This window comes from Phymastichus coffea, unplaced genomic scaffold (assembly GCF_024137745.1).
Source record: "Phymastichus coffea isolate CEN01 unplaced genomic scaffold, Cenicafe_Pcof_1.1 PCOF00004, whole genome shotgun sequence".
NCBI classification, from domain to species: Eukaryota; Metazoa; Arthropoda; class Insecta; order Hymenoptera; family Eulophidae; genus Phymastichus; species Phymastichus coffea.
The window spans coordinates 10,740,326-10,755,967 of NW_026706815.1; the positions used below are offsets into that span (position 1 = coordinate 10,740,326).

The following is a 15,642-nucleotide window of genomic DNA, read 5'->3' on the forward strand; positions in this document are numbered from 1 at the left end:
AGAAGAGAAATTGAATATTTCTCAGTTTTCAACTATAGTGTCGTAACTTATCACGTTTAGGGGTAGATTCTCCCTTCTTTAGAGGGCTAGTTTTTTCACAAATATTGAAGTTGAGTGCTGTTTCCATAATTTCTTTCAGATAATCCGTCCGTATCATTTTTTTTTTACTTTTATGAATTTGTATGGATCTAATCATTGTAAGGGGTTGCTTTTATCCTTTCTGAAGGGTTGATTTTATAAAAAATAATTTGAAATATCTAGATTGAATGAAGTCTACCTCTCTGTAGGAAAAAAAAGGAAATTGAAGTATTTCTTTTGATTTGCATGAAAATATCTCAATTTCTGATGATTAAGGGTCGTTTCACCCTTGAGCGTGGGGGTTGTTTTTTCATAAATATCAACAGCAAGTTATTTTCTCTCGAATTCTTACGATCTAAAACATCTAAATATTTTTGTCAGTTTTTTAAACAATGTTTCAATTTTTGCCTCTAAAAAGCTGTAAGCGTGAATTTTTAAACACTGAAAGATTCCATCAATAATATATTTATATCTTTAAGACTTTTTAATATTAACTGCATAAAAAAATATGTGATTGATATTATTTATATTTTTACTGATGCTATTTAAATATTTCATTTTTTGGGTATTTCCAAGCCCTAAACAGGGGTGATTTTCGAAAATTTTCGATAAACGAACAATTAATCTTATCTTTATTTTTCATGACGAGTAATTTGCTCCCGACCGCATATTTTCATCATTTTTCTATAAATCTCTAGCGAAGTCGAAAAGCCGGGCTAAATTTGTGGTCACTCTTTGAGATTAGTCGAAAGTTTATTTATTACCATCTAGGGCATCCTATGCGTGGAAAGGTAGGAGTAGATGTCATGCTTTGGACCACTCAAGAGCCCGTATTTATACCCAGAATTCGCGAACATATTACACTAAAATGCCTATTTATACTATTTGTGCTTATACAATATTTTTCATTTTGACGCAAACTTCATTCATTTATTAATGCAAAGCCAATTACGCTATATATTACACTTCACTTTTAAAAATCGCCATAAAAAGTTATTTATAGGTAAAATTTGACTTGTGATCATCGCAAAGTTTACAATAAAATTATAGGTTTAATTTATATCAAAAAATTGCTTTTAACTTGTAAAACATATTGACGACTTTCGTTTTTCATTTTAAACAATAGAATTTGAATTATAAATATATTTTGAAATTTGCAAGATTTTTAATTATTAATATAAATTAATGTAATATTTTACGCTTGCTTTTGACAGTTTGCCCTGTATTTTAATTCGTTACAAAAAATCATTGATTACTTATTTATAGCTTTTATCGTTGGCTAATTTATAATTAATTTAATTAATTAATTTTTAACAGTTAGTTTTTAATTTCTATAGTTAGTTTGTAGGGTTTTACACAATATGTTATACATATCGATGTTGATAATCTAATATCTAATGATTTATAGCTTATAACTAATTCAATCTCCTCTTTTCATCTCACACCGTATAGTTGTCATTTATTCTTTTCTTCGCAAGACAAATTAATCATTCTTCAATTTTCTACGTGACAAGCATAATGATCTTAATAAGTTTCATGATCTCGCTATTTGAGATATCGTTAATAATAACTTAATTATTGGTAGATAAAATTTATCTTATTTTATTTTATGGTAATCATTTATTATATTAAAATAGTAAAAAAAATTCTACATAAATGACAAGTATGTGAATAAAAACAGCTATATCTCAGATTTCAAGAACTCTATTTTCTCATTATAGATACTTTCTCTATGAAGATTTCAAAAGAATATCGCGTGTGGTAATCATCAAAATTGAAATCGGTTGAAACCTGAGAGGTATAATTCAATGGCCAACTAAGTAATCAGACTCAACACCTGGATTACTTTTTTAAGGGTTGCCTAAAAGATTGAGTTTCTAAAGCTTGTGACGGTAAATGTCCGGTTTGCGCTACCATCTCGATCGCGTGGCTGCCTGCGAGGGCAGCACCTACCGGCCCGGGTAAGTCGAAAACGGGAACTCGGTCCGAAATGGGAAGGAACGCGTGCGAAGAGAAAAGGACCAGTGGGAGAGCGCCTTTGACACCGGTAACAACGTGCAGGAGTCCAGGAGCACTAACGCTAGAGTTGTGCAGCTACCCGAAAATCGCGAATAGCGTGTTCGAACCCAGGAGTGCCTCTAGCATCGGCTATAGCGTGCGTGAGTGTGCACGTCGCAAGGAGTGCGACTACTAGACTGTCGATAGTTTTTGTTGTTGCTGTTATCGCGTCAGCCCAGCGAACACGCCATCGTAGGCCGGCGGCGAATTCAACGAGCTGATCCGACAAAAGCAGCGAGTTGAACAAAAAGGCCTCGTCTTCAAAATGGAAAAGTGGCAACCTGAGCCTCACGCTAAAAGACGACGTAGAACTGCTCCCCTTGACAGCGCGACTAATCGCATAAGGTAAGCTGACCAGCTTCACGTTATTGTTTTCGATAAGAGACCGCGCGTAACATCTTAGCTCTCCCCTCACATCTGCGAATACAAGAAAATCGGTAGCGAGTGAGCATGCAAGCGAATAACTCTATCGATCGATTGTAAACGAATTGACGATACATAAGATTGTCGTGCACACCGTATAAGCGTAAATACGCGGGCCAAATGCATTGTAGATTACATGATGAATAAACTAGTCCATGTATGATTGAAACATTAATTTACTGTTGTCATTGCTATTAGTAAGTTGGTTGACTGACACCCGTCCTCTCCTGTTCCTCGGTTAGCTAGCAAAATTGACTATTTCGATCTCGCCGCGCGCATTCCGGTACGATTGCGCATCGGGCGAGACAAAGAAATTAAAACGGAATTCACACCCCGTTACAAACTAAAACTCAAGAGTTAGCAGAAATGTAACAAAGAATAATTGATGAATGTGCTATAATTCCAACTGAAATTGCTCAATATGCTGTCATAGTTTCTTCATTCGGATGGGTCATTATCGATCAGTGAATGGAGAAATTTTGAACATTTATGATGAAAATTTGGTACGTTCTACCAAACGCCTATGATGTAAGTAGCAAAAGGACTCACTTTAATGAAGCACTCCAAACGTGAAAAGTAAGGGCACTCACGCTAAATAAGGACTTCGAAACATAAGAGGCAAGGGGATTCACGCTAATTAAGCACCTCAAAGAATCATTTCCTACGTCCACGTTGTTGTTTCTAGAAAACGCTAAAAGTAAATATCAATACATCGCTAGTTTATTTGTTATTTGGTTGACGTCGTTAAAGATATTTTATTGGAAATAAGATTAGTAATTAACGATCCTGTAAACTACCTAGAAAGTATATCCAGTAATTTTTTAGCATATCAAGTAGCTGACTCTCTGTACGATACTCTCATTGTTCTTACCGTGGTCTAACCTTAATGACTTACATTCGACCTCTAAAGGTTACCTTCATCTTGGACTTTAATACGTATTGACCTTGAAATGACTTCAAAAGTGAGGTTCAAGATCAAAGCAAAAGCCACCATTGACTTCCTCATCGAAAATTATTAATAGACTAATCTTAAGGATTTATTTCTAAAAGTAATCCTGCATTATTTTCAGGGATTCATCTGTTTGCATACATTTGATCTTAATTTGACCTGTAGAGACCACCTTGACCTAAGATTTTAATACGTATTTGAACGTAAAATTTTCTGTTCTTTATATTTCGGGAGTCAAAAAGAGAGGTTTCCATTAAAAAATAAAGTTGACCTTGAAATTACCTTGAAAGTCATTGTCAAGATCAAAATAAAGCTCACCATAGAATTTCTCGTTGAAAATCACTAAAGTTTGCAGCTTAACCCTTTAAAAAAATAATGTACTTTACAAGTTATTCGGTGTCGCGGAACTTTTGAAATACCCTGTATATTTATTGTAAAATATTTATACAAATTATTTTTCAATAATCTTTTCAGCATTTTGTGTTACGAAGTGTTCTGTTATTGAAAAATGTTTAAGTCTATATTAAATTGAACCGAATTTTAATATTAATGGTTATTTTTAAGTAACCATGCAGTAATTTAATTGCTACTCATAAAAAATGTCTAGTTTTCATAAAATATGTTGAAATAAGGCTTTTAGCGGACTATTGTTACAGTTAATAAAATAGAAAATTAAGTATATTTTCAATTAGCAAAAATAGCAACCATTTAGATAGTTGGAAGCACATTTGAATTGACATTTAATGACTACTGCTTTCTTAGAACTATGTTAACCTACTCTATTTTTGTTTCCTTTTCAGATGAAAGAGATGCTATACAGAAGAAAACTTTTACAAAATGGGTGAACAAACATTTGAAAAAGGTAAGAAGCGTCAAAACTATTCAGAAATACAGTTGGCTAATCATAATTATTAACTTCGTCATGGTATTTTGATATATAAAAATTAAAGTTAATTCCAAGTACTATGTCACAAAGAAAAATATTCATCACGATATTTTTATTAGAACTGTTTATATAAGCCAACGTAAAAAACTTAAATTACGGAATGTATTACATTACTTACTTCGCTCGGTCGGCAACATTATACACTGCGTCCATAATGCACTATTATTGCCCAGCGGCCCATAAGTAGTATTTTCTGACTGCATTTCGGTTAGTAACATGTTCATTTGGGCCTCACTGAATAAAAAATATAATATACACACCATGGGTGAAAATTGACAAGGCTAGAGCACGTTCAAATTGACGATCGAGGCTAAGTCGAGATTGTCAAATGCGTGCTATACTTATATATGCGTCTATATGCGCCTATTAATATTTATATGTGTGAACATAGTCATAAATTTCATGGGGTTACTGCTAATATTCTTGATTTTGAATCAAGTTGGAAACAACTGATAATATCTGAAAAAGTCAAAAAAGTAATCCGTATGGGCCTGCGTTTTGTCAGATAAGACATTTTGGACAATGGTCAAGGTCATTTCTTTAGTAATTTTTAACGAGGTATCTGATGGTGACATTTATTTTGAACTTGAGAATGACCTTCAAGGTTATTTCAAGGTCAACTTTCTTTTTTCAGACAGGAACTTCCTGTTCTAATATCGGCAATTGGAAAAAGGGAAAATATCACTTTTAAATGTTTCCTTACTCGATAAAGTCATTTCTTTAATTTATTTACTTTTTGCGATTTCCAGGAATAGAGGCGTAGATGTAGTAAGTTCTGTGTTTCTTCTGAGGATCTTCTCAATGCCTCTCACGCTTCTTATTTATTTACCGTGAGACTCCTTGCCTCTTACGATTCACTGAAATTCATTTCATATGTTGAAACTGTAATCCTTGAATACCTTGGTATGTAGATATTCGTTCGTAGAAGGCTCCATAAATCATGTTTCTATCTATGAAAGCAGCTTTTTACAAAATTCTGTTTCGCAATTCTTCTAAGTTTTGTGGTTGAGTATTGTAAGCTACTTATAATATATCTCCAAAGAAAGTAATCAAGACGGTTAAGATCGGGTAATCTAGCAGGCCATTCTGTTGCATCTTTCCTTCCGATTCACTTGCCAGTAAATTAGTTGTCTAGGTATGCTCCCACATTCCTACCGAAGTGAGGTATCGCTCCATCCTGCTGATACTATTTTTCAGCATACGTTATTATTACTTGTTCTCGCATTGTGTAACGGTCCTGGCGGTTGCAATCACGACGCTCTCAGGAAGTTCGATTACGATCCGCTTAGCAAAAACATAAATGATGCACATAGTGCACCATATGGCCAGCCGCGAGACTGTACGGGCATATGCAAATGCAAATGCTGATGTACAAAATGCGCCACCGATTGCCCTCGACAAGCAGTAAATGCAAGTCGACCCGAAGTGTATTTGAAAGAAGACTTGCAGTCACAAGTGCGGATGTGTGTACCTTTACGTGGTGGACTAAAAACACTATCTCTGCAAGGAGATAGAAGGCAAAACACACAACGGTCCTCTATGAGAACGCAGGCCATATGGCCAACATAATAATTTGAATGCTAATTTCGAACGTTAATTAAATGCCTGATTTAAGCCTAAATTTTGGAACTTGATTCGAATGAGTGGCATAACTGGCACGAATGCTGAAAACTACCTGGGGAGTCGCCTTGTCGGCTAGGCGAGACCCCATCCCTAACCCAAAGTCAACGAATATTGAACGAAAGAACAGAGATCAGTATCAGCGAGTCATAAAAGCCTTTCCATAGAAAACGAAATCCGAAATTGGGGCGAAAATCGGGAAACAACTTTTCGAATGTCGGATACCCACCAGCGTGAGCGGGGATGACCGAAACGCAATGGAAATACGTGCCCAGGTACGTCGAAGCGAGGGACCTGTAAGTCGTGGGAGCAATCCCTTAAGGGAGTACCCTCAGAAAGTGATCTACAATTGAAAATCGTTTGAAACTTTAACCATATCTTGAACCATATTTTGAAACGACATTTTTTGTAATTATTAAGATTTCTTCACAATGCTTTGTGATTCCTGATTAATTATTAATAAAAAAGATAATAAATATGATAATTTTTTCATGATAAATAAGATCAATTTGTGTACTGTACACTTTAGTGTACAGACAGTCCCAAAACAAGTATTGTAGAAATTACTACTACTGTTACTACTAATAGAAAAGTAGAAACAAATTTGACCTTCAAATGACCTTGAAAATGACCCTCAAGGTCGAAGTTAAGGTCACCACAAGATGCCCCTCTCAAAACGCAATAACTTTTGTCTACATCATTTTTCTCTAAACCATACCGATCTTAGGTTAGTTAGGTGGAAAGATTAAGAAAAAAAAAACATTGAACTTTACGTGATGTTGGGGGCGACCTTGGTGGTCACCCAGACCCCACGTATAATAGGTCATCCGAACGTAGAATTTCTAAATCCGAGGTCAAAAATGGGGGTTTCTATTTAAAAAAACAAAGTTGACCTTCGGATGACCTTGAAAATGACCCTCAAGGTCAGAGTCAAGGTCACCCGATTATGTCCCCCTCGGAGTCCAGCAACTTTTGTCTGTAACATGTTTCACGCATCCTTACCTGGAAAAAGATTTCTGGGTGCTTCGATTAAAATGGTCCACCCTGTATATCTTGAAGGTTCTCATTCTGTTCTTAATATTGATTTCTATTAATTAATTAAGATTAAAAAAAACGAAATTATAGCCTGTCGACACAGTGCATCTTCGCGACACATCAAAATGTTAGTTAAAAAATAGACAAATATTTTTTTAATTCTTAAAAAATTTCTACGTTTTTTCTGTACAAAATAAAGCATATTCTTTCAATAAACATTTTCGTATCATTCGAATGTTCAAAGATACGGAGAGTCAATTGAACGTTGTTTTGGAATAAAATGCTTATAAAATCGCTGAATTTGAATAAAAAAAATTTCGCAGCAGCAATTCCGAAAGTACTTGAAAAAAGCTATGAAATGCTTTATTTTGTCCATTTTTCTGTGATTTTTTTTTTTTTTTTTGAAAATGGCAAATACTTGAAGATGAGCAACAAATTTTTAAAAAGACAATTTTTTTTATGATAGGATGAAGGGAAAATTATTTAAAGTGATTTTGAAGTATACATTTTGAAAGAATTTGAAAAGATCTTTCAAATGAACCCCCCCTAGGCTCTGTAAGTTGATTTCCAACTATAATATAAAACTTAGAAATTTTAATAATTTTGTGTTTGGGTGGGCAAAAACTTTTACCAGTAAAGGCTTGTTTTCATGAAGCGAATAATTCGCTGGCGAATAGCGAATGGCGAGTAAGCGAATACTCGCTAATAAACAGCGAGTGTTCGCTGCTTATGACGCGAGTAAAAATGTTTGTCGTTACTAATGTGTTTAGTTTTCCATAATTGTGTAAAGAAAATGGAAAATCAACAAATTGACTATAATAATTTGTTAGTTCAATCTATTTTTACAATTTATGCAATTTATAATTATCAGGAACTGTGTAGAAAATGGAAATTAGCAGCAGCTGCAGTATCTGTACATTTACACAGTACAAGAAAAAGAAAATATTCTGAAAAGAAATACGTTGTCGCTCCAATTTTTAAAAGGAGAAAAACCAGTGGATTTTATGCAGCAGTACTGCCTTATCTTGTATTAGAAGATTTAAGATTTCATAACTATTTCAGAATGTCAGCTACGCAATTAGAAAGTTTATTATTGTTAGTTAGTTTTGATATTGCGAAACAATATGTTATAAAAGAACCAATTGGTGTTGCTGAGCGTCTTACGTTAACTATCAGGTGAAAAATGTGTAACTATTTATTAATTTATTAACTCTTTTTTTCTAAAATCATTTTGAACAACTATTATTTTTAGATGTCTTGCTTCTGGAGATTCTGTTCACTCCATGTCCTATCAGTTTTTAGTAGGTGTGACAACTGCATCTAGTATTATTTCTGAAACTTGCAAAGCAATCTGGAAAAATTTACAACCAATAGTTTTAAAAGCAGAGTTAAGTCATGAAGATTGGAAGAAAAAAGCTGACGGTTTTTATCGTAGATGGAATTTTCCTAATTGTATTGGTGCAATCGACGGCAAGCATGTAGTTGTTCAAGTGTGTATCCTAAATTGTCTTAAGTATTTCTTATAAAATGCCAGGCAGTAGTATTTTATATGTAAATACAATAAATGTTTACTTTTATTCAGTGTCCATCATTATCTGGTTCATGTTATTATAACTATAAAGGAAGCTTTAGTATTGTCCTTCTTGCCATTTGTGATGCCAATTATATGTTTACATTTGTAGACATAGGAGCTTATGGCAGAAGAAGTGATGGAGGTGTTTTTAGTGAATCTGAAATGGGTACCAAATTCAGCAATGGTGAGATGAATCTTCCACCACCTACTTCAGTATGCGAGTCAGGTGAAAAATTCCCATACTGCCTAGTTGGCGATGAAGCATTTCCTTTAAAGCCCTATTTAATGAGACCATATCCAGGGAAACAAAGTGTTGATTATGAAAAGCGAGTATTTAATTTTCGATTAGGAAGAGCCAGAAGAACAATAGAAAATTCTTTTGGTATTTTGGCTTCCATATGGAGAATTTTCAGAAGACCAATTAATATGTGTGTGGAAAATACTATGTTGATTGTTCAAGCGTCACTCTGCTGGCATAATTGGCTAAGAAGTGCAGATATTAGAGGAGAAGAAAGCGTGCAATACATTACATCTTCAATGGTTGACTCTGAAGATGGTAACGGTTCTCTTATTCCAGGTTCTTGGAGATTAGAGTTAAATCAATTTAATACATTAGCTGAATTAACGAGAGTTGGAAGCAATAATAGTACTAAAAATGCAATCGAAATAAGAGAAGCATTTAAAAGTTACTTTAACAACGAAGGTGCTTTAGGTTGGCAAGATGAATATCTGTGAACGTCAAGCATTAAGTTCTAATAGACTATAAATAAATGAATTAAATAATTTACTTTTTTATTTAAACTTAAAACTTAATAATATATAAATATTCTAGAGAGGAATTGACAATAAATTGTTAGTAGTTTAACTATTTTTTTATTTTAAGTTTCAATATATATATAGAATAAATAAAAAATACAAATGCAAAATTTACAGAAAAAGAACTTTATTATATTACATGGTTATTATGTAACGTGTAAATAATATAATTATTGTTTAAATAATAAATGTTGAAACATTAAAGACATTACATAAAAGTATAAATGAGGTAAATCTAATTAATTTGGTTTTGAATATTTTTAGTTTATAACGTGACGCGTAATCTTACAAAGCAAGTTTGAGTTTCATTGACAGAATGGATAAAAACTTGGCCAATTGATAATATTTTGTAATTTCTTTTTTATAAATTTAAGAACTGTTTTTTTAAAAACATTGACAGCTCTATAAATAAATATTTCAATGTATTATGAATTTTCAACTGAATGGTCAAGCTTTAATTTTCAATCCTGGAACTCAATACTTACGTATCGGCTACAAGTACAAGACTCGAGATGCGAAAAGAGAAAACAACTTATGCGTGACCGGTCTCAGCATACTCTTTTGAAAATAACAATTGATAAATTTCTAACATAGTAGAGTCACAAGTTTTCTAAGCTTAAAACACATAGTTTGACAAAAATGACTAATTTCATCTAATTTATCTGACTGAGATGGTGGAAGTGGTGTTGGGAACACTATATTTGGAGGTTGAATTGGTGTTGCAAGGGCTTCTGCAATTTTTTCAAAAGCACTATCTCCAGATACTTTTTTCCTTTTTGGTCCTAAAATATAAAATAATCAACGGTAATATATTTGATTGTTAATTAATTGATGTAATAAAATTATTTTCCCCTGCAATTTTATCATTTCAATTTAAAAAAATCTAAAAAAAAAAGAATGAGCACCGAGCAAAGAAGATCAACTGTGTACTCGTGGAGATATATATATATATATACATAATGTAACGGGGGGATAAACCTGCAAAAATGAGAAATTTATTTAAGAGCAAACTCCCACGATGCAGAGCAAACCGCCGCTCCGTTAACACGTATGTTAATACGTGTATTCGCCTTAACGTCAGCTGACTTAACTTGGTTGTCTTCGATCAAGCAGAGTTGAACTCACCATAAGTCACGTGCCTTGTGACACACGATGAGTTTCAAGTGTAATCGACTTTGCTCCTAATACACTTAATCCCCTAGCTATGATCGGATTAAAACTTAAGCCTATTTCAATTGTTTAAACTACCAGGAGAAATCATATGACGAAATCGGCGAATAATTTTAATAGATTTTATTAATAAAAATTACTACACTCTTTGTCGGGACGAAAGACTGACGCACGCGAACAGGATTTACAATTAAATAACTTTCGGTGAGAAAGAGAGAGAGAGAGAGAGAAGATACGAAAATTGGCGCGATCTAACGCTCGGCGCGAATACAAAATTATCAACGCTAACGCGGTTGAACAAAATAATAAATGTATTTTGACACGCGATAATTAAGGGAGGTGGACCTACCCTGCGGTGCAATTACGGTGATCAGCCGTAATTGTTGATGTCAGCAAAATATCAACTGCCTCCGGTCCTAGGTTATCAGCTGTGCTGCCTCGTACCGCCTATCAGCTGCAAATCTGCTGTTACCGAAACGCTGCAATCCGTAGGTCTCGTTGTTGCACTCACGCACTTAATTATTAAGGACAAGAAACTATTAGTCGGCGAGAAAAACTGTTCAAATACAAATCGGCGATGCTCGTTCGAATACAGCTGAAGCGTAACTGCTAATTTGAAAGATCGCGCGCCCCCTCTCTCTCTCAATACTTAGAACTAACGCGCGAAAATCAGAATCGCGAACGGTTCGATTAATTGAATCGACTACCGTTGCAATAAATATATATTAATTTTTTAATTTATCACTTACTGATACGTTGAGTTTCATCTTGACTAAAATTAAGTTCCTCTGTGTCAGACCCACCAGCATCTTCACCGCTCTCTTTACTAAAATTACTCACAGTCCTGTAAATACCAAAAATATTAATAATTATTATAAAAATTCATATATATTTTTACATATAACATAACTTACGGTTTCATTCCTAAGTCGAAAGTATTTTTTAAAAAATTCATCGGTTCCATGAATCTCCAAGGTTTTTTAAATTTTGCAGACTGTCCACTAGTCGTTTTCGCTTTTGCCAAGTATGATTTATAAGTATCATACAAATTTTTCCATTTATTCTTTAAGAAAGAAGTAGTGTACTGACCTAAAAAAAATTGTTAATACAATTTTATAAAATTTAAAAAAATAAATGCATTAAATACAAAATTTTATAAAATTTAAACAAAATAAATGCATTAACATAATGATAAACAAATATAAAATACATACCATTGGTGCTACTATTAACATTTTCTTTTATCTCTTCCCACAATTTATTTTTGGCTGCGTTTGTTCGTTCTTTTGGTAGGCAATCTTTAAAATTCCATATAGGTGCTCGGTCTTTTACCAACTCAATTAGAACTTCCTCTAACAAACCATTATTGCAGTTATTCTGTGAGTAACTTTCACATGTATTTTGATTCCTTGAATCTGGACATTGATCGTTGTCAACTTGATTTTGACTGCTTCGATTTGTATGCTGAAAACTTTCAACTTCCCTTTGAACGGCTTTAAGCTGTTGATGTTGTTGTTTTAAACTATTTTTGTAAGTGGTCAAGTCATCAAATGAATAAAATATCTGCCCATCTATAAAAATGTTTAAAATATATAAATGATTAAAAAATTTGAAATTTCACTTTATAGTATAAACAATAATGACCATTAATACAATGTAGGAAATAGAAAATGATTACTTGAAGCTTGGGGATAAAAAACTGTTGTTCCTTCATCTAAATAAATATTTCGAAGTCCTAACATGCATTTGTGTTGAGACAGTTCTTCATAAAATAACGTCTCATTACATAAACCACAGTCATACAACTATGGGTAATAAAGAAAAGATAAAGTTAAACGACATGCATATTATAAACTATATTAGAAAGGTTAGGTTAAAATCAAAACAGTTTTTAATAAAATTATGTAAAATTATCACTGTACTATATAATATTATTACTTTTTTAATTATACTTACAGTATTTTCATTACCAGAATACATTTTAAAAAAAAAATTGTTAAATAAACAATTCACTTTTATTCACTTTCAGCGAATACTCGCTGTTACTTGAAAAAAACCGAACTAATAGCGAGTATTCGCAGTTTTCTATCTTTTCTACATTTACTGTACCACGTGACCTCTATTCGCAGCGAATTACTCGCCGTATGAAATCGAGCCTTAATGTAACTCCGTTATTTTTCACTGTATCAAGGTCATTTATTTTATTTTGTAGATAATTCTACAGGCCGATAGGGAGAAAAAAACAAAAAGCATAATATGTCCCCAAAGGCTTTTGATTCGCTGATTCCGAATTTGGCTTCAAAATTGTTCCATTATCCTAGATTTTCAAGATATTCTAACCTTAAAGTATAAAACAAACACAGTTTTTAACACTTTACAAGGTTACATAAGTGGAACAATTATTTTTTTTAGAAACCAATAAAATGATTATAAAATAGAATCCTTACCTTTTAAAGATCTTTTTCGAATGAAAAAACTGTGATGTTCGTATCACTTATAAATAATAATTCGTACTCTCGTATCTAGTTGCGTTAATGAGTAAGAATTCGTTTCTAGTAAAGTTACTCTAATTGTTAATAAAATAAATTGATAAATCAAATATATGCGAATATGAATAAGGAAAGTTAGACTATGCCCTAGTTTCTTATGGTGCGAATTGTCCCATAAGTAAAGCTAAAGTCTTTCTTGGAGAGGATATAATTCGGCCCAAGTTTCTTATAGCGCGAGATGTTCTATAAGTTGAGCTCGAATTATAGGAAAGGAAAAGTCTTGCTCTTTATTTGGTTATGAAATTATACTCTTGTACTAAGACAATCGAATAATCGGTGAGGTGGCGCCGTTTAAGGTGCTAATTTGTGTAAACAGATAGATGCGTTTGACAGGTTGCGGCGATTCAGTGACATAATAAACTAGCTCATAGATAAGACCGTCACAGAACTAATCATTTTTCGTCAAGATATCGTTAATTGAAAATTATTATTTCAACTAATTGTATACACCATGCTCATATTAAACATTTTTGAGATAACAGTCAGATAAGGTAATTTTGTTTATTGAAGTCATATTATTTGTTATCTGATTGACTGAATACAGTTTCGTAGTTTATTATTATGTTGTAGGTGCTACAAATTTTAAACCCACAGTAGATAAATCTGCACGACAGGTTATTTTTTATGTATATATTTTGAGAATCGCTAATCTTAGATTGGCTTCGTTTTTGACTTTTTATAACATCGTTCTCATTTTTCTTCAAATGAATGCTTATGAAATATTAGCTTATGTTTAGTGGATGTATGATGTCTATGTAGTGACCAGCAATAATCAACCAACATTTTTTCGTTCTACCTACCTTAATAATGTTTTTCATCTTATTTAAAGTCTTGATAGAATCTTTCACCAATTTATTCGTTCAGCGTTTCTACATTTTTAGGAAAGTAATCCAAATGTAGTTTCAAACTCATTAAGCAGCCTAATTTCTTAAAATTCGTCAACATGGTTTTATACATGAGGTTTTTATTGTCGCTACGAAAATTTTCTAAAACACTTGTGATACTTATCCAAGCATTTTTTTCGTTGAGCGTCATAATTGATACAAATTTGTCGTCATCCATGAGCATTTGCATATCAGGTCCTAAAAATATACCTTCTTCAAGTTAAGTATCAAACATACGAGGTGTGATCAAAAAGTAACGAGAATTATTTTTTTTCTGAAAAACTATTTATTTATTCATCAATATCGAATTTGTCCCCTTCAAAGTAATCCCCCCCAGATATAATACATTTTTTCCAAAGCTTTATCCAATCTTCAAAGCACTTTTCAAGCTCACTTTTTGATACAGCTCTTAGCTCCTCCAGCGATTTCTCTTTTATCTCATCAATGGTGTCAAAACGTTGTCCTTTCAACGTTTTTTTAATCTTGGGAATAAAAAGAAGTCACCGGGAGCCATATCCGGTGAATGTGGTGCCTGAGGTAACACAACAGTATTTTTTTTTGCCAAAAATTCACGCACAACTAACGTGTTATGAGCGGGAGCGTTATCGTGATGCAGTTTCCACGAATTGTTTTGCCACAAAATCGGTCGTTTTTGTCGAATCGCTTCACGTAAACGGCGCATAACCTCTAAATAGTATTCCTTATTGACAGTGCGACCTTCTGGTAGGAATTCATGATGTACTATACCGTTCGAATCAAAGAAGACAGTGAGAAGAACCTTCACTTTTGATCAAACTTGGCGAATTTTTTTTGGTCTTGGCTCACCAGGTAGCTTCCATTGCGATGATTGCGCCTTGGTTTCAACGTCATACCCATAAACCCATGTTTCGTCACCAGTTATAATGCAATTCATAAATTCTGAATCGTTATTGGCTGCATTCACACATTCTTTGGAGATTTCTACGCGAGTTTGTTTTTGATCAAAATTTAACAGTTTTGGGACGAATTTGGCTGCTACACGTGTCATGCCTAAAACTTCCCTGAAAATTGCTTGACACGATCCAAATGAAATACCAGTATCATCACTGACTTCTCTGATAGTGATTCGCCGATCTTCTAGAATCATTTGTTTAACCTTTTTGACGTTATCCTCGTTAATTGAAATGTTAGGGCGGCCAGAACGATCATCATCTTCGACGCTTTCACGACCATCTGAGAATCGTTTATACCACTCATAAGTCCTTGGTTTACTCATAGTAGAATCAACATAGGCCTTTATTAACATTTCACACACTTTGTTACACTTTATTTCATTTTTTACGCAAAATTTAATACAGGTTCTTTGATCCATTTTTTTAACAAACAAAATTCGCCGAGCTTTCAAAAACACCTCTAACCTTAGCGGCTGCCACGTAAAAAGTAAACAATGAAACCAGCTGAAAATTTTATCATACTTCAGGGGCGTGTGTACCAATATAATAAAAAAAAAATTTGACGATCGGATTTTCCAAACCCGCGAAAAAAAATAATTCTCGTTACTT

General features: G+C 33.3%; 1 protein-coding gene across 2 annotated transcripts in view; it reads left to right on the forward strand.

Annotated features, from left to right (window-relative positions):
- LOC131666766 (dystonin) overlaps positions 1-15,642 on the forward strand; it is a 540,494-nt gene that overhangs the window by 69,579 nt on the left and 455,273 nt on the right. For both annotated transcript variants that reach the window (XM_058939663.1, XM_058939671.1), the window contains exon 3: positions 4,309-4,370. In XM_058939663.1, the coding sequence (XP_058795646.1) occupies positions 4,309-4,370 (62 nt within the window). The remainder of the gene's footprint in view (positions 1-4,308; positions 4,371-15,642) is intronic.